Raw genomic sequence first — 20,240 nt, 5'->3', positions numbered from 1 at the left:
GGACCTGGAATGGTTGCGACAGGTCAGGTTGATCTAATACAGGGGCGTGTTGCAAAGCATATTTGAGATTCTCAAAGCTTAACTGGGTTTCGTCAGTCCATGCCCACTTCACACCTTTCCGCTTGAGTTGATTCAATGGGACAGCCAGTTCAGCAAAGTGGGGAATAAATTTGTGGTACCACCCAACTAACCCCAAGAATCTCTGAAGTTCCAACAGGTTTTGCGGGATTGGGTACTCACTGATGGCAGCGACCTTGTCAGAGTCAACTTTTACTCCCTGCTCAGACACCACATGTCCCAAAAACTTAAGCTCTGCTTTCATGAAGTGGCATTTCTTAAGATTTAAGGTAAGATTTGCCTCCTTCAGTTTTTGGAAGATAGCTTCAAGATCCTTTAAGTGTTGCTGCTTACTTGGGGAATAGACAATTATGTCATCTATGTAGACGAAGCATACATTTCCTCTAAGTTTACCCAACACTCTCTCCATCAACCTCTGGAACGTAGCCCCTGCATTTTTTAGCCCGAAGGGCATGGTCAGGAAATTAAACAACCCAAAGGGGGTTATGAAAGCTGTCTTCTCCCTGCTGCTTTCTTCCATTTCGACCTGCCAATATCCCGATTTTAAGTCAAGTGTACTAAAATAACTGGCACCATGTAATGACTCTAGTATTTCATGGATGAGCGGCATCGGGTAAGCATCTTGGGGGGTTTTGGAGTTAAGACGGCGATAATCAACACAGAACCTTAGACTTCCATCCTTCTTTGGAACAAGTACTACCGGAGATGCCCAAGGGGATTGAGAAGGCTCGATAATGCCTTCCCGCATCATCCTATCAATTTCGCCTTCCATCACCTCTTTCTTTAAGGGAGAAGCTCTATACGCTTTCGACCGTATTGGCAGGTCATCCGTTGTTATAATCCGATGAGTAGCTTGTTTAGTTCTCCCTAGACCCGAACAGACCGTAGCCCATTTATTTAAGAGGGGTTGGATTTCTGGTTGGTGTCTTGACATGACGTCCTTTATGCTAGTTGCTGATGCCATCTCAATCTCTCCGTCCTTCCCGGTTGGTACAGCCATGAACAAAGAGGTAACCTGTTCCCTCTTTAGAACGCATGACTGCTCCCACTGAGGCTGCTGGAGAAAAGGGTATATTCTAACTTGCCCTTTAACCATCAACTCATAGCTCATAGTGGCAACATTCAATTGTACCCTGGTTTGTCTCAGGAAGTCAAGTCCAAGGATCAGGGGAAATGCCAGCTGCTCATTTGACATTATATAGGTGTCGATGGACCAGACCATTCCATGCCAATCGTAATCCACAAGGGTTCTACCCTCTGACACATGAGCCTTTCCATCGGCCACAATGAAAGTCTTACTTGAACCCTGCAGCAGGCGATCTTCTGTTTTTTTCACCACTTCCCATAGCTGTTTTTTCATTAAGGAATAGGTTGAACCAGTGTCAACAATGGCTTCGATGTGGTAATTCCCCACACCGATAACAACTTTTAGCAGAGGTGGTGTAGTTGTTTGAATCAATGAAACATGTTGAACGGAGGTACTTGGCGACTTGGGTAGTTGATCACGCCGGAATGCCGCACTCTTCTTTCCTTCATTTGTTCCCTTGAGCTGGTTGACTCGAGCCCAATAATCCTTCTTTGAATTCAAATCCCTCTCCACTAAAGATCCCACTTTTACCAGCTGCTCCACGGTGTGCACAGCCCCTCTTAGACTACTTGCCAGGGAAGGGTTACAACTATTGAGAACTCGCCTCACCACCTCCTCTTCTGGCAAGTCGTCCTTCCATCTCAAGCACAGGGCCCTATAATCGTATGCAAAGTCGCGGATACTCTGGTTTGGGTCTTGAACCATAGCCTTGACCTTGTCTTCCAACTCAGCCTGGTAATCAGTAGAAAGGAAAGCAGTCATAAAGGAGACCTTGAACTCATCCCAGTTGTGTATCTTTAACTTTTCAGCCACCCACCAACTCCTCGCCGGGCCAGTTAGTACTGCATTAATGGTAGCTAGCAGTTCCACATCTGTGAGGGGTCTAAGGGAGAGGAAGTTTTCACACTTCTCAATGAACTCCAAGACATCGCAAGTTTCACGATGTTCTCCAAAGGAGGGAAATTCCAAATTGATAGGTGGCTTAGGAGCTGTTGGAGATGAAATTACAGAGGAAAGGGGCCCTGCCTCTGAAAGACTATGGCTGAAATGGTGGAGCGAAACTGGGGTACTAGTTGTCTTTATGCGTGCCATTTCTTTCCTCCATTGCTCGTCTCGGCGCTTGAAACAATTCACCATCTCATTCTCTAAATGGGCCAATGATCGGTTCATTCCATCTTTCAATGCATCAATCCTTTTGTCAAGTGCATCCCTGAAACAGGCTTCCCGGTTAACCATACTATCGTTGCAGGCAATGAAATCATTTCTAATTGTTTGCACCTCCGTCTGCAGAGTCTGAAGAGTTGAAGAGAGTATAGTTATTTTAGTTTCAAACGATTCCAGCATTTCCCTACTAGGATTTATCACAGGAGGTTCATCCTCTTCACTTCCTCCCACCTGACTATGACTGTCAATATACATGTCACTCATCAAGGAACTTAATTCAATGACTGGCACTGGTTCTCTGTATGATAAGTCAGGGGAAGGTTGATAAGGAAGGGACTCTGAAGACTCGACATGCTCAGCCACAGCCTGCTCAACAACATTACCAGAGGGGTCATCCATGCTTCACAGTCAAAAACCAACAAAGCTAGTTTTAAATATAAAAGGCACAATATCGAACTTCAAACAGTTTTTTTAAATGTTTGCTTCCCCGTACTGGCCACCATCTGTAACAAACACAACTTTTTTCAGAAGGGTTTAATTACTATCACGGGAAACGTTTGACCAAATTGTTGCCTTTTACTTGTTGGTCTTACAATAATATCAAACATCAACTAGGTTATTGACATTTAAATACCCAAACAAACATAGTCCCATGAATGAAAGTTCTTCAATTGAAACGTTGGATGTAGCTTCCAGTAAATAAATCCACAGGCAAGTAAAAGGAAAGGAAAAAATAATCAAAGTACTCATCAGTAGGTCGTCTCAGTCCTTTTCTGATGAGATATGGAACGCAGGTAACAAAAATCCAAATGAAGACAAAAATAGTTCCAATGTCCCCAAAGGTGAAAATGTAGAATCCACTGGGTTACGGCCATTCAAAACCAAGTTATTCCCCAGCTCATGATCCTCAGAAGTGCGCCAATTGATCCAGAGCTGATGCTCCCCAAAACATGCCACCTCACCAAACAAGAAGACCCTCCTCCTCAAAATGGCCGCCTTACCCCTCTTATGGGCAGGCCTGATATAATAAAAGTCCTTGGCAGCCCACAAAAGTCTTCATATTTTATCTTGCCCACAATGCCAAAAAGAATGTTTAACAGCCAACATATCTTGTTAATGAAAATAATTAACAAACATTTTAGCTTGTGAGACAATCATATATAATTAATCTTTCACAACTTTACCCATATTAATTACTCTCCTGGAGGCTTTGCTGGGACAGTGTCACAGTTCGCCTAATCAAAACAAGTAAATCTCCAAAACGACCAGCAGTGACGAAAAAACATCTGGATCATGAAAGAGGAAAAACTCAAATTAACATCAGTTCAGCTCTTACATGTTGTAGACAGCTCCGGCAGGCAAAGGGTTTGAAAGACGATGGTTGCTCTCTTTCTTTTGGACAGGCAAGTACATGCTTTGAGAACGAATTACATTCATGTGTTTGGAGGAGGCGTGGCTTTGGATAGCGAATCGCATAGAGGTTGGGATTATAATTTCAGTGCTAGCAGGCTAAAGTTAGCACCTTTCCAAATCAACTACCCCACCTTTAAGTATAGTTCAGCCTTGCAATGTATACTTTGTCTTATTTGCAAGTACATGCAGGTGTTCAACGCATACACATTGTCCTAGGCTAAAATGAATGCAAGAGTCTAAACTGAAAACAGCTTGCACTGACATATTTTAAAATAGTTTTGTCTCAAAATGCACACAAGTTAAGGCATGTTTGTAAAAGCTACTTAAATGTCCTAATTTAACTTATTAGGCAAATCTCTCTCTGGGAAACCGCCCCATTGGGAAAAATTGCAGTACCTATCCTGGCCTACAGGGTTCTCCAAGCTGCAGTTTGAACCCTCATGTGGTCAAATAGATGACAGATACTCTTTGCACAGCCGTACATCTACGGAGCCCTTTAAGGGACATGGTGGTGGAAAAAAATGAGAGGGAAGAGAAAAATATTTTTTTAAGCTTTTGCGTTATCTCGCGAAATCTTTGCGTTCCCCCGAGAAAAATTGCGTTATCTCGCAAAACTTTTGCGTTCTCTCGCAAACATTTTTATGTTATATCGCAAACACATTTGCGTTATCTCGCAAAACTTTTGGGTTCTCTCGCAAACATACTTTCGCTATCTCGCAAAAACATTGCGTAATCTCGCAAATCATTTTGAATTCGGACAAACACTTCATGTTTAATGTTGTGCTGGCTGAGTTTGAGACTAGCTCCTTAAACATTGGTTTATAGAAGCAGATTCTCGTACTAATAACTAGTGAGCTAAACGTTCTTATAACACAAATGACACCTCATTCTACGTAACGTAAACAATGAACTTGAACTCAATTTTTCAACAAATCGAGCCCCAGGCGGGAGCCGGCTGAGACAAGACCGAAGGGATCCTCTATAAAGGGAGATCATTAGGCTACTAAAAATAGTAATAAACTACTCCATGTCGCCTGCTCATATAGAGATACATTTATATTCTCGTTTTGAGGAAGACTAGGTTGTTGTCTAAGGAATAATGTGTTGTTTGTGTTATAACAACTTTTAGCTCACATGTTATTGGTCCGGGAATCTAGTATGAACCGATCCATTGTTAATGTAGGGAGCGGAATAACAGGACGTTTGAATGTTTGCGAGATAATGCAAATATGTTTGCGAGAGAACGTAAAAGTTTTGCGAGATAATGCAAAAGTTTTTACCAGAGAACGCAAAAGTTTCGCGATATAACGCAATGTTTCTCGGGGGAACGCAAAGATTTTGCGAGATAACGCAAAAACTTTAAAAAATATTTTTCTCTTCCCTCTCATTTATTTCCACCACCATGTCCCTAAAAGGGCTCCGTATACACAAGCACTGCTGCACTGTTGTATATTTCACTGGGTATGTGATGGCAGATAGAGTGAAAACCAGTTTTTTTTTATATCCCTGCTTATATTAGTTGCATTTTACAAATATATAATAATCTTTTTTTATTCTGTGTAGTGTTATTTGTATGCACCATGGGTCTGAGAGTAACGCAATTTCAATCCTCTATATATGTATGTACTGTACATGTGGCAGAATTTAAAATAAAGCAGACTTTGACTTTTGACATCGAATTGAAATGTTTTCAAGAAATGGACAGACTTAAGCTGCTTTGCCTTTTTTATCTGAAGACTGGTACTTGCATCAATACTTAATGAAAAGAAAATGATTTATGTTATATACAGTCATTTTAAAATGAGATATTTAGTCAATTAGCATTAGTAGATTTATTGATCAAATTGACAAAATGTGATTTTTTTCATGTTGTGTTTCTCTTTTTTGACAATGAGTAATTGTGTATTAATCTCCTTTGTGTTTCGTTGTTAAAAGTCATTACCAATACATTAAAATAGTATTATGGTTTATCATCGCACAGTATACACTCAATAAATGCTGAGTTATTATAACCTATACATGGGTACATTGGCATTTTCTAGTTTGGATTGTCTTATTTTACCCAACCATTGGTTGAAACAAATTAGCATTTGTTAGATTGTCTAGTTTGACCTTTAAACCCTTTGTGAACTGGCCGCAATGTGGCACCTGGATAACCATAGAGTTCACCATGATGGGTCACCTCTTTCTTTTTTGCAAAAGAGAGAAAAGCCAAAATAAGATGTTTCAGTATGTTTACAATGCATATTGATTTTTAATGGATGTGGTTGTTTTAATAGCATTTCTTCAGCCCATTGAGAAGCATACATCTCTGCACTGCAGACACAGTCTCCCTGACACAAACAACACTTGGAAAAGGTCAGGCGTACCTGTAGACTGCTGTAAACACTGTAATAAAGCAGCCACATTCCTCCATATCTCTATAGAGTTGATTCTTTTTCCTCCGCCCCTTTCCTTCTCATGTCTCCTAATGATGTGTGTTGCTTTCAGAGAAGGTTCTCGTGAGGGCGTGAGCGTGGGATTTTGGGACGGGATTAGACGCTTGTTCTCTTGCTCTGTTTGCCATGTCCCTCTTCTTCTAAACTGTTTTAATGCTGCTCTCTCTCGCAGTATCTATCCATCTATCACAGAGAAGATTCATGGCCTAACCGCACTCCGTAAACGAGTCTGACAGTTGTGCCCACAAGCCATAATTTTAAAAATGACAAGTTTGAGGCGCCATGAAATTATCAATGTCAGCCAGCAGGCAGCCAACACTCGGGGTCAAAGAAAGCGATTTGATCTTCTCTTCTTCTTCTGCATCCTCTATCTTTCCTCAACTACTTTATCTTTTATTTCTCACACTCAGCAACCTCTCTCTCTCTCTCTCTCTCTCTCTCTGTTGCTCTGTATCTCTCTCTCAATGAATATTTAGAGATGTGTGCTGATTTTGGCACTTGAGTAGGTGTTTCAGAATCTTGCTCGCTGCCAGGCCGTTGAGTGTTACGGGTGTATGGACACACACACCTTCAGACATGCTGTAGCGGTTTAATCGCACATTTTGGCTGACGTCTATGAAGCGGTTTTGTTGTCTGCTGTGTAGAGATGTGTTACACAGTGGAACAAATATAATCAGTTTTCATGCAAATACGATGATTTTTTTTGCTAACTGCAGTTTAACTTGACCAGATATACATGGTGAATCAGGGCTTGGCTATTTAAGTCATTGTCATTCTTTTTGATTCAAACATCTTATATGTACATGGCTCATTATAAATCTGTCTGACATAATTAACATTGATAGAGGAAATTGGGTGGTAAACAGCTTGTGTACATTTTTATTTATTATTGTAGCCATTCATCGCATCATGAACAACAGTGTTTTCATTTATTCAACTTTTCTAGATGTATTGTGGCCAATTCACTACCATGTCTGTTGAATTTCAACAAAATTAAACCTCAGGATTGACATTCAACAGAAATGTGAGAGACTCACAGCATGACAAGAACCACAGGAAAACTGTGATAATAAACTCACAGGTCATCACATAAAAAATTTCCTAAAGTTTTCCTTAATCCATGTACAAATATTACTGTTGTATTGCCTTATAGTGAATATTTTCTTTTCTTTGCAGTATTTGAGGTCTGAAAAAATGCAGAAGATATTTTCTGTTATTTTGACCTGTTTCTCCAGTTTAATTTCCTGCAAATAGAAATAATATTTTTACTTAAAGTTTGGTAGAAATATTGTTAGTAGTTCACAGAATGAAACAAAAATTACCATTTTGCCGTTTCTCTAGCTGTACATTTGTGTAAAGTTTCTTGGATGCCTTAAAGGATTTGAATCATGTATTTAAGATGTTGTTAATTGATCTGTGCATCTGTTTGTGTTTGTAGGTCTTGAGTTTGCGTACTCTGCAGCCCCACGCTCGATGCAGAGTGCTATAATGGGCCTGTTCTTCTTCTTCTCTGGCATCGGATCATTTGTGGGATATGGACTTCTTGCTATTGTCTCTCTTAAAGCCATCGGTTGGATGTCCTCACACACAGACTTCGGTAAGTCTCGTGTTTTATTATTTGCAGAAAAATTTGTCCTCAACGGTTGCATAGGGTTATACTTCTCGTGTGGGATTTGTGGACGTTCTCATTTAGATGAATAAGAAATATTTAAATGTGTATAACACATTTTAAAAATACTTTACAATTTAAAGTAGTTTTTTTACAATGAATTACTATAATATATTTTTTCCTGATTTTTGGCTTTAACTCATTCGCTGCCAGCCTCATTAAAAAATAGTTGCCAGCCTACGCCAGCGTTTTTTTACATTTTCACCCAAATATAATTGCTCACAGTAAATTTTCTGTAAAGAATATATGGACAAACAATATGTCAAATGAAATAACAGAGTCTCAGCTTTTAAACAACCGTATTCTTCTATCTTCATTTTTTTTTTATCACTCCGTAGATGTGGGTAGGTTTCTTCATTAACGTTTTTTGTCAAAGATTCCGCCCAGATTACTCTCATTATCAACTCATTTCATCACACAATCATTAAAAACTGCTAAAACATATACGTTCTAGGTTCTGGGATTCTGTACTTTTTCCCAAAGGTGTGTAATAGCGCAACCTGCTGTACAACAGTGTAAACACTGATTGCCGTAACTCGTCTTTGGCGTGGAAGCGTTTTTTTTAAATGACGAGAACTCGTCAATGGCGGTGAAAGAGTTAAAGAATGAGACCGGCAGCATTTATTCTATTTTCTTTGTCCATATTGTATTTATTATAGAAGTCAGGACACTAAAATATACAGACACTAAACTGTTTCCTTAAAACCATAATTGCATCTTGGATCTTTGAGAACCAATGCTTTAATGCCAACAATCTCAATGAAGTAAAAATAACCCCAAATTCGACCAGTTTCACATTCCATCTTGATGAAAAAATCCATGATGAAAGATGGTCCCTGATCAGCATTCTGTTTAAGTGTAATTTATTGTTATTATGGCGAGCTGAAGAGTGGTCACAGCTCTAAAGCCCCTGTGTGGAGTGCATGTGTGTGCGGGGCATGTGTTTGATGGATGATGTGTGTATTGCGTGTACGTGTGCATGCACAGAGGCTTGAGCGTGGTCATCTGTAACTAAACCTGTGAGGTGAGTGTCCATTCAGCAATTGTTTGCATGTGTATGCCTCAGTGTATTTGTTTATTTGTTGGTCCACTGAGTGATTTATGAAGAATATTATGTCTGTAGCTGTATGATACTTCTATACATGCACTACAAGATACAAGCACTGTGATACAAAACTGTGAAGTATTGCTGTATTTTTTTGTTCTTTTATTGTGCGTTAAGATCTACTGCACTAGTGCAACAGTTTGCAAGTGTACATCAGGACATGAACATTATTGCATTCTAAAAATGTTTCATTCAGTACATAATATAATTGCAAGTTTTCAAAAAGCACAGAAATGACTCCTGTTGGATCTTTTATGCTTGAAGATAACAAGCAAAACAAATCTTGTTTACGTGTCGGTTTATTGTGCACAATTCTTCAGTGCACATTATCTTCTATAGACCGTTTCATTGGAGGCGCGCGCCCGACCCCCAGTTAACTTTCGGTTTGTGTTTGGCTAGTGTCTAAAATGTGTTAATATTAATTTGTATTATTATTTTACTGTATAATAATTGTATTAAATAAATGATTTGTTAAATTTTTTATTTTATTAACAATATGTTGAATGGGTCCTGTAGTTTGACGCATTTAAAGAAACTGTATGGTACACTATAAAAAAAGGCTGGGTTAAAACAACCCAATTTGGGTTATTTTGGTAACCCAACATTGGGTCAAATATGGACAAACCCAGCGTTGGGTTATTTTAACCCAGCCAGTTGGGTTAAATCTTTGACCCAACATGCTGGGTTGATTTATTTAAATCAACTTTTGCTTAAAAATTACATTGATGGTTTAAAACAAACCCGAAATGTTTAAAAATAGTAATAACAAAATCACAGAGAAATACTCGAGGCATCAGTAAGAATCAAAGTTTTATCAAGGATCAAAATGCAAGACAAAAGGAATTCATAAAAACATGCAATATGTTATGCTCAATGAACAATAAAATGGCATATAAAACACTTTGATGAAATGTATGTTTATACATATTTAAGGAAAATTAACTTCAATAAATTACATTAGTTTAGATTTTAACATATACATTTAACAAGGTTATTAAAGTGGCACAAGTAAATATAAATAGTTAGACAACTTAACACTTCAAAACACTATAAAAAGTATTTTACTAAACCCTTGTTGATAGAACCGCATTTATATGATAAAATATAAGTCTATGCACAAGTTTTCTATAAAAAAAAGAAATAAACAAGCGTTATGGATGTGAAAAAGGGACACCGTAACTTTCCTCTTCATATAAACTCACGAAACATTTTAAAGAGCGTTAGTTCTTTCGGTTTCAGCACTGCTTAACCTGACATATCCACGGAGCAGTCTTACTAAAGAGGATTCTTTTCCTCGGAGTTGTAGACAACAGTGTGGTGTGCACTTTTGGAAGTGGATGTCCAGCAGGAGGGTTTCTTAATCAATTTGTTCATCTATAAAGAGAAAAAGAGACAAGAGAAGAATGTAAGGAAACTGGGCTACCCAGAGCACAATGGATTATAATAAACATATAAAGAAGTACATTAACATTTTACCTAAATAATGTTTACCTTTAAGCCTGTTATGAAAACATCCACGTTCCAGTTGACTTTCTCTTGAATAGAATGATCCATTAATATTAGCTGTTATTCTGCACGCTGTCAGTGGGGGAAAAAAGAAGAGTGGGATATAGTACAGAAAGCGAAATACAGTCTTAAAAAATAATATTATAACCGTTAAAACAACTCTACACTAATTCGACACACTCGGGAATAAGTATAAGTCTAAAAAGAGCAACAATTGTTAGTCTCATATACCCAAAATTAACTATATCGCATTGTTAACCACTAACGTTATAATAGCGGCTACTCCCGAAGCAATGGCCGAGATAGAGCTGCTCTCCACGGCGACACGACCGCTGACAGCCTGAAGCTCACACCCCCGACAGCGTCTTAACAAAATCTCAAAGAGGCGTTATGTTTATATATAAATCACGTATTTGTGTTCTTAACAACTACATTCTCGTCTAAAAGACTCTTAAATCTAAGTTCCGTCACCGAACATTAGTGGTATTTATAAAAAAAAATGAGCTGGATGTTTGCTTTTTACACGACGCTCTCTCGTGTCAACCTTAAACTAATATCAAGATGCGTAAGTTAATGAACTAAATTCCACACACAAGTCACACATTTCAGAGGAAATGTTGACCAAAAATGAAGTTTAAATGATTAAAAAGCTGTAAATTAGAACAACGTGGGCATAACGTTACAGACTAGCTATACAAAGCTAACGAAGCTAGATTGTAACGTTACTTTCAAACCTAATGCGAACAGCCGAATTTTGCATACTTTTGCATTTTTTTTGTACAGTAATAGTTTTATACATTAAAAACTCGTAAACATACCTTTTCTTCTCCGAATAACAGCTTTCCGAGATGAGGTGGGTCAAAATGCCCGCGAAGGTAAAGTTTGTCTGATGTGTCGAGGAGTGGGAGGGGTTTACTCTCTCAACTGTCACTCAGTTTGACCAGACTGGTAACCCAGCGTTTGGGTTACTCAAAAAATGACCCAACACCAAGAAAATAACCCAACAAAATGACCCAACAGGCTAAACCCAGCTGTTGGGTTAAACAAATAACCCAGCATTTTTTAGAGTGTACATATTTAGCGGTCGAGGTTGGTATCGCTGTCTAAATTCAAATTATTGGAGAGGCAAGTTTAGCCAAGTAACGGTTCTTCTCGGTTTCTTTTGATTGTTATCAGAAATAATTATATAACCTTTTAATAATTTAAGTTAACATAAATACGTTTTTAGCAAAAAATGCTTGTTTTAATGTCTTTCGACATAACTGTCTCCTTCTAAAATGGCTTTTCTGCTGACGTTGTCAAACCCCCACAGGCGGAGACAAATATTAACCTTATAATCACGTAGTATGTTTCACCCCCTGCAACTTTTAATCAAAACCAGTACCAGTACATGTTCCGTTTCAGGGAGAGAATAATATGACAAATCTAGTTCTTGTTTTATAGCACATTGCGTTTTTAGATACTTTGTTTGTGATTAAAGTGTAAGGAAAAGGTAACTTGAGTGCCAGATCGTCTTTTAAGAATGTGTATGCAAATGAATGGCCGTGTCAGGCTTACAGCAGAAAGGGTTTGTAAATCTGTCTCTGCGGAGACAATAAATAGCACAAAGGAGACAATAGATGGATGCGATCTCCAGCGCAATGGCAGTTCAATGGTCCAGATGTACACCCACCCATTCTTTGTATCCGTGGTAAATGAACAGTTTACCCACAAACTGCCTCGGCGGCCATAAATACAGCGGGCTCAGACAGGTGCGAGGCATTTCTGCTAATGGCATAAGCGCAAGAGTGCATGCGCATGTAAATCTGTCCTTTCATGCACGATTTGTTTGGCAAGCGTCATTGGGATATTAGAGTGAGTCTTAATTTGAATTATATGACACTTTTTATTCTTTTTTTCCCTTGTGCCGCTTTTATCGGTAAGGTTAGAAAGGACTGAAAATGAGGGGAGGATGTCGACTCAAGATGCATCATTTATCTCCTCTTCTTTTAATAAAGAAAAAAGTCAAAGAGACAAACACGGACACTCTTCAAATCAGAGTTAGATTCTCAGGTGTGTCCATTAATGACTTTGTGTTCAAAAAGAGGTCTGGTTTTGTGGTGTTGTTCTGTAAAAAAGTGTAACTTAAGAAATAAGTTACCTGGCTGCCATACATTTTTTTGTTAATTCAACTTAAAAATATTACTAAACATAACAATTTTGCATTATATTTTTAAGTTTAATTAACGCAACCGTGTCACGTTTAAAAAACATTTCAAGAATTTTTACAATGATATTTTTCGGCTCCGAGCATAATGTTATTCTTTATCTCTGCTGGTTACTCTAAAACTGCTCTCCTTGTTTCCTATGGTGTTCCTCTGCAGGAAATGTAGAGAGAGAATTTATGCAGTATTGAGCATAAAACTTTTAAAGTGTGTGTGTACACACAGACAGTGTCCAAGCCTGTGGCGTGCCTGCGGATGCACATACAGACTACGGCTTATACGGGCTCATGCGCCCAGGTATTAATCACTAGCCGCAGGTCTGATTACATAGCATTCAGCTCCATAACACACTCGCTCGCACTTATTTTCCCAAATTTGATCACCCTTCCGGGAAACAGTTTAGCAAATTAAACTTACCTCTCTGGTTGTGTGCGAGGATGAGTTAGAGACACGATCCGTTCGAAATCTCCAACGCTTGATGAAGGTCTTTAAAGGTGGAGGCCATCGGCAACAGTCAGCGCATCCTCGCTGGATCAGATCCTGATTGCTTATCAGCACAAAGACACTGCAGAGCTTCCGCTGCCCCCACAGGCGAACAGGTGTAATTACGCGCTGATCCTTTGCTGCATTTGTTATGCTTAAAGGCAGAAGATGGATAGAAGGTACCTCAAAGTGACTTATTACCTTCCGCCTGCTTGGATCTTCTCAGTCTATTTCCATTTAATCTGTGAATGTTCAAGACCGCAGCTCGCCGGCCTGCACATGTTTAATGTTTACTGTTGATCTCTCCAACTGTAGTTGTATCCCAGCATACGTATTTTCACGATTTTTGCACTAATTGCATTATCAAATTTAGAACTTGAAATGTAAGCAAGCGGATGCTTACATGCAAGCATCGCATGCATTTTTGTGTATCATGCGGTGCTTCGAGAGATGTGGGCACCACGGTGATGTTGTTTTGCCAAAATCCCCTCTGTTGCCCTTGTTGATGTTCTCTTGTATTGTAAAAACATATTTATTGTTAAAAAAAGGTACCTGGTTGCCTTAAAATTTTGAGTTGAGTCAACTTGTATTCCCTATATAAGCCGGTAAATATGCTTTCCTGTAGCTCAGTGGTTAGACCATGGCGCTAGCAACACCATATATGAACCCAGGGAACAAAACTTGCACAAACTTAAGAAACAAATGTATAGTATAATGCAATGTTAGCGGCTTTGGATAAAAGCGTCTGCCAAATGCATAAATGTACATGTAAACTTAAAAATATTGTTGGGTTGATTAAACTCGTTGAGTAACTTATATTTTTAAGTTGAATTAACTAAATATTTTAAGGCACCAAAAACAAATATTTTATTTCATTGCGCTCCTCAATATTGAAGAAAAATTGGATCAATATGCCATACCTTATTGCTTAAAGTTAGTAAGATCAATTTAAATGACATTACTAGAAACTAAAACTATTCAATGTTTTTAAAAAAAAATCTAATATTTTATATTTTTAAGTAATGTGTATAATAGAGCTTCTATTAATATTATTAATTATGTATTAAGAATTTAGTTTTCTCTTTATTGTATTTTTCTGTTACTGTTATGCACAAGTAATGTCATTCTACATGGAAACCTAATTATATGATCAACATTTTATTATTTTTGAGGGAAAAACATCACTTTCTTTAGTATCTACATCGAGCTAAAACTTATTTTTAAAGTATTAAAATCATTCAGTTATTGCAAACCATTGCATTGTGCCTATTGTGATATGCACATCTGATATTTTGATTTGTCTTGTAGACCTCTTGTTAGTTTTAAACCAGCTTTTGTGGCTTGTTGCAGACCCTCTCACACAAATATGAATTTTCAAAAAGCATCAACAAACTTTCGTTTCTTTACTATGGTGTTTGCTTTAGTAACACAGAGTCAACAGAGGTGCTATCTGTGTGATTTCTAATCTGGTTTGAGTGGAAAATTGGATGTTATGTGCGTGTTGTAAATGTACCCTTTATAACAAACTTCCCTCAGCTCTGATTCCCAGAACTTGTATTACTTTTGGACAACTTGTGATGTAGACTTTGATAAGTACTTGCAGAGATGTATTCTCTCGTCTTTTATTTTATCTGCAGGACTGAAGGCGTCCCAAAACTCGGTTTTGGCTCACGGTGTTGGTCAAATAAATTCTTTTAAATCCTTTCTCTGCCCTCTCGGGGAGCTGCTCCGTTTTTCCCAAAAGTGTGTCTGATCACAGGTCACCTTAAACCGTGCACAGAACCACAGGGCCTGCAGACGTGACCCTCACTTTCTGGCCCGGAATCAGTATCTGCCACTTACAGAAATGTCAGTGTTTTAACCAAGGGCAAGAGTCTCAGGAAAGTATGTTCACTGAATATGACAAAAGCAAAGAAAGATGTCTTTCAAAGGAGTTCCAACAAAAGAATATGGGTGGAAACGAGATGATAGCGGACCGAGACAAAAGAATAAAAACGCTTTCTTATGAATGTCTTTGTGGAAGCCTTATGCTCATTCTGCCTTTGATTCCTCGAACAAGACTTTAATGTTGAATATTTGATTCATTGTCTGTTAAACTTGCCTGCAGTGGATTATGTCAGACAAGTATCATCAAAAAAGTGGTGAAGATAAAGTGTGTGTTTTTCATGTTTTGAGTGGAGCTAACCGACCTCCTGCTGGGATTCTCAGAGATGATGATGTTGACAAGTTAGAGGTAGTTCTTCTCTGTTGTGTCGCTGGTTGATCCTTGTGTTTTTACACATGTGAAGAGTCCCTCAAATGTCTAGCAATATGGTGAGGATCGATAACATAAGAGGAAAATGTGTTTATGCACGTGCAGCACATTTATTGTGCTAATTGATATGATATATGTATGTCTCCCATCATCTGAACAATATATTACCAGTTAAAGGTTTTCAACCCAATAGATTTAAGCTTAGCATCATCTGGACTTTTTTCTCAACTTCACTGAATGCATCTTGGGATGCCTTTGAAACCATATTAAGGGAGTACATGCGTAAGCCAATTACTAAAATGTATATTTTATTTTTTATTTAAATGTTTGAAAATTGAAGTGTTTCCCGAAATAAGTTTAAGACACTAAAATTACAGTAATAAACAAAAACTAACAACAAATTAAAAATTTAATTAGATCTCAAATAGCAGCATAAAGAATTAACAAAAATAATATTTAATGACAAAAGCATATAACAAAACTGTGAGATTTAATATTATTTAAAAATCTAAGATTAAAAGCTTATTACAAATATTAATAAAATCAAAAACAAAACTAAAATAAGCGGAACACCTCGCTTCTCTTTTCAGCCTAAAGTCATCTTTCAAAGTATAAACTTTTATTTTTATTAAACATTATTGAAATGGATTTTTTTTTGCAATAAGGCACAGTAGTGTTTGTTAACATAAAAAGCATAAAATGGTAACATGAAATTACAATGAGCAATATAGTTTAACCGCATTTATAGTCTTTGTTAATGTAACACTTATTCATGGTTGTTGATGGTGCATCAACTAATGTTTACTTTAAAATATTTTAATTTAAAATAGTTTTGAGTAAACGTTAAAATTAACATGAACTAAGATTAACAAATGCTGCAGATGTAGAGTTTATTGTTATGTTAGTTAGTTAAAATATTTATTTAGCTAATGTTAACGAATACAATCTTATTGTGAAGTGTAATCAAGACAATTATGGGTTTGCACAACTCATTTTATACATTTTAACATGAGCATTTTAAACACAAATTCAGCCAAATGTGTCCAAACTTTTAACTGATAGTATATTTGTTAAAAGCAGTATGTAATTTAATTTATAATTGAAATTATAAGAAATTACTTGTTATTGTAAAACGAAACATTTCTGCATGTTATTTATTAACCTGCATACTTTAATGTAAAGTGACAGCGATGTGACAGCATTTATTCACAGTTTCATCACTGTTGCTCAGAGTCCCTCGTCCCCCGGACAAGCAAGCTATAAAATATGAACATCTCTGCCTTCTTAGACCCTGACAAATGGCATTGAACTCTGTGTGCTGACTCGTGTAATCTCCTGTAGAAAAGCTGTCAAGGCATCGGGACAAGTGCTGTTGAAAGATTGTTGTTGGCTTCAGCACGCACAGATAGAGCTACGAGGGGAAATAGGTGATGTGTTGTGAGCAACATTATTATTTGTTAGGTCGTGTTTCTGAGTGTCGAGAGTGAAGCCGTTCTGACCTTCCTCTCGCTCTCTCTCTCTCTCTCTCTCTTTCTGTTGTGATTTGTTCTTGTCATAGAGACACTTTGCACCCAGGGGGCAAAAGTTAAAAAGATAATGAGTGTCAGAGACTGTAGAAGAGAGGAAGAGGAAATTTAAAGTACTGTATTGTCTTCATCTCCTGCGGTGCAGTCTTGCATACTTCCAGCTAAATAAATCAAGCTGTACTTTTTCACTCTCCGCATTCAGCCTGCCAAGTGTTTATGGGGCTGCTTAATGTCCTTTATGGGCAGCTCTTGTTTTGTCTTTTGTGGATGTAATTGAAAAGCGTTTGGCAGCCTGTTAAGTCTCTAATAAGGAGCGTGTGGCCAGCAAAAGCATTGAAAAATAAATGAAGATAAAGCTAACAAAAACAGCACTTCTTGTCCATTTTTGTTTCAGTAAGTTTAGTTGTTCTTTGTGTTATAATATGTTGTTGTGATGCGTGTCCCTTCGTAAAGAGCTTTTTTAATTGTATTTTAAGATGATGAAACCAGGGCTGTCAATTTAATTATCAAATTATGATGTAAAAAATGCTAAATTATAGTGAATGGAACAGTTATTTCCTCATGATTCGTTTGTAAATTCTGAATTTTCATTGAAACAACTCAAGCTTAAAGTCTAAAGCTTACAAACTGGCACTGCAGTTCACACAGGATTTGTTCTTGCGTTCCAAAACAGATGTACAATGATGGAACAAATGGGACTATGTTTTTGAACAGTGTCTTAAAAAGCAAGGAAAACAACGATGCCACGTGGTGTCTGTGGTACGTCTGAAACAAACTATTTTAAAAAGTATGACAGACGTAATACAAGATTAGTTCTTGTTTGTGAATGTGTGACTATGTTCACATGTAACAACCTTGATTGCAAAATGAACATTTATCAAATGCTTTCATCCTTTGTATATGTTTAAAAAAAATCTTATGATATTGAAATGATCAGTAAACAAAATAGCATAGGCTTTATCATTTTTTTGTATTATACTGTGTGCATAAAGTGATAGTTCACCCACAAATAAAAAATTCTGTCCTCATTTACTCACTCTCGTCATTTCGAACCTGTACGACTTTCTGTCTTCCACAGAACACAAAAGAAAATATTTAAAAGTATGTTGGTAATCGAACAATGGCGGTAACCATTTACATTTACTGTTTTGTGTCCATACAATAGAAGTCAATTGGGTACTGCTATTGTTTGGTGGGTAACTAAATGATGACAGCATTTTCAATTCTGGGTGAACTATTCCTTTAAAGAGTACATAACTAGGGATTTTTAAGGTCCTACTTTGGTTTATGGAGTGTCCAACAAAAAGTTTATGTACATAGGTGGTAAACACTATTATTTCGTTATAATAGGTAGTTATTCGTATCTTACTTCTTGACTGACTCTCAAATGATTCGTTCCGCGATTCATCTGTCTAATCCCCTCCTTTCTGCTAGCCTAGTCTGATGTGATTGGTCAGATGGTCTAGTCTGCTGTGATTGGTCTACAGCCAATGAGGCTCATGAGCTACAGTGTTTGTGGGAGATGAGTGGGCACTCCTAGCAAAACGTAGGCGGGGACTATATTTATTGACGTTCTTCCACAGCGGTTCGAGAACCAGACTAGGGACTCGTTTGCGTGATTCGGAGTCGACTCCCTTTTTTCCAAGCCAATAACTTTGTTATTCATTCTCTTTCGGATTTGCAACTTGGCACACTGCTTACTTTCAAACACGGCAACATTAGACACTGCATGAAATGTTATTTTCATGATCTCGTTTTATGTACTCTTTAATGTCATGCAGAAAAAAACGTTAGGTCTTTGAATCATTTTTTAGTAGATATTGATGGGATTAAATTTGATTGTCATATCGTAATTAGTTTGATTAAAATCGATTGGCAGCCTAAAGTGGAAGAACTTCTTTAATATTGGCTTCTTTCTTCCCGTCAAGGTGTTAAATTAACCAATATCTGTCCCCTCAGTCTGCTGTATAGTCATGTGTTTAAAAGGGTTTATTGATCATTTGACTCACTTCCACCTACACGTGGCAAACCTGCTGAGCTCATTGTTTTACTTTTTTAGGACTGATTATTGTATTATCCAAGAGAGTTAGAAGAGTGATCATAGCAGACACTCCCTGAACCCACAGATCAGATGCACAGTGTGTGTGATTATGTGTTTTAGTGTTAAGGTAAACTGTATTCAACTGAGAAATCTGAGGGCCGTCCGTCATTTTGACGGATTACAATAAAGGCAATTTGTAACTCCCCATTTTGTCATTTCCATTCATTAGAGCCTGATCATAGGCTACTACCCCTGCCCTGAACACGATTGCGAAGGGACGTGTGTTTTTCCATTCCTTAGCTTTCTTGCATGCGCTTGCGGTCAGCGGAGACTCGCGGTGTAGATGTATCGTCATAGACCACCACGTTGCGTGCACGCATACACACAGAGGGGCGCAGTGGTGAGGTGTTTACAGAGTTCTTTCCTTCAGAAAAGCAACGAGCGTCTTTTTGGATAAACCCTAACATGAAACCTGAAACAGTCTCTCTTGGCGTCTTCTCTGTTCAGTGAAGAAGCAGCACATTCATCACCAAACTCAGTTGAAGTTACTTGTAGTGATGCACAGATACCTTTTTTTAAAGACAGAGTATGAGTGCCAATATTTTTTTGGGTAGTCGCTGATACCGATACCTATAACCGATGCCAGTATAATGTACAATTATGTTAATAAACCAGTATCTTAATGGGACAGCTCTTTTCTTTTGTTTTTAGGTCTACTTAAATTGAAGTACTATTTTAAATTAAGTTAAAAAGATTATGATAAGTAGCAGAATTTTACAAGAACAAGTAAACAATATACCCTGTGGTCGAATTATAAAAAATTCAAGGGGGTGATGTTGTAAATTGTGAGTGTATTATAACTATATTTTGACTGGTGGCCGCAAAGAGCGTTTGTTTAAATTATCCAGACTTTAATTTTGACGGGTCGCCGCAAATAGTGTTTGATATTTGTTTGTGTCCTCGTGCAGTGAAACACTGGCTCTTAAAGTTCACAAGCACAATGCGTTCAGGTTCAGTACATGCAACTGCATCACTCTTTCACACACAATCACGCAAATAAGCAGAATACATATTTAAACAGTATCTGAATATTTTGTTTGTTGTTAACGGTTCTGTGCTTATTTCTTGTTAGGAAATTATACATTTGGCAGATTCCGTGCCATTCCGTGTTGTACAGCAAATTCTGTTTTTATGCCTGGATTCCTCGATTCCGTCCGCATTTTCAGCATTGCAGAAATCATAGGCCTCTATGTTTGTCATGTCAGGTATCGG

At 37.7% G+C, this 20,240-nt stretch overlaps 1 protein-coding gene across 1 annotated transcript in view; it reads left to right on the top strand.

Moving 5' to 3' along the window:
• Positions 1-20,240, top strand: part of slc15a4 (solute carrier family 15 member 4) — a 74,827-nt gene that overhangs the window by 45,199 nt on the left and 9,388 nt on the right. Inside the window, 1 exon segment of the mRNA XM_056772980.1 lies at positions 7,619-7,777. Coding sequence (XP_056628958.1) covers positions 7,619-7,777 — 159 coding nt within the window.

Source organism: Triplophysa dalaica, chromosome 18, assembly GCF_015846415.1.
Source record: "Triplophysa dalaica isolate WHDGS20190420 chromosome 18, ASM1584641v1, whole genome shotgun sequence".
NCBI lineage: Eukaryota > Metazoa > Chordata > Actinopteri > Cypriniformes > Nemacheilidae > Triplophysa > Triplophysa dalaica.
Note: the sequence above shows the minus strand (reverse complement) of the source record. Positions and strands in the feature narration are given on the sequence as shown.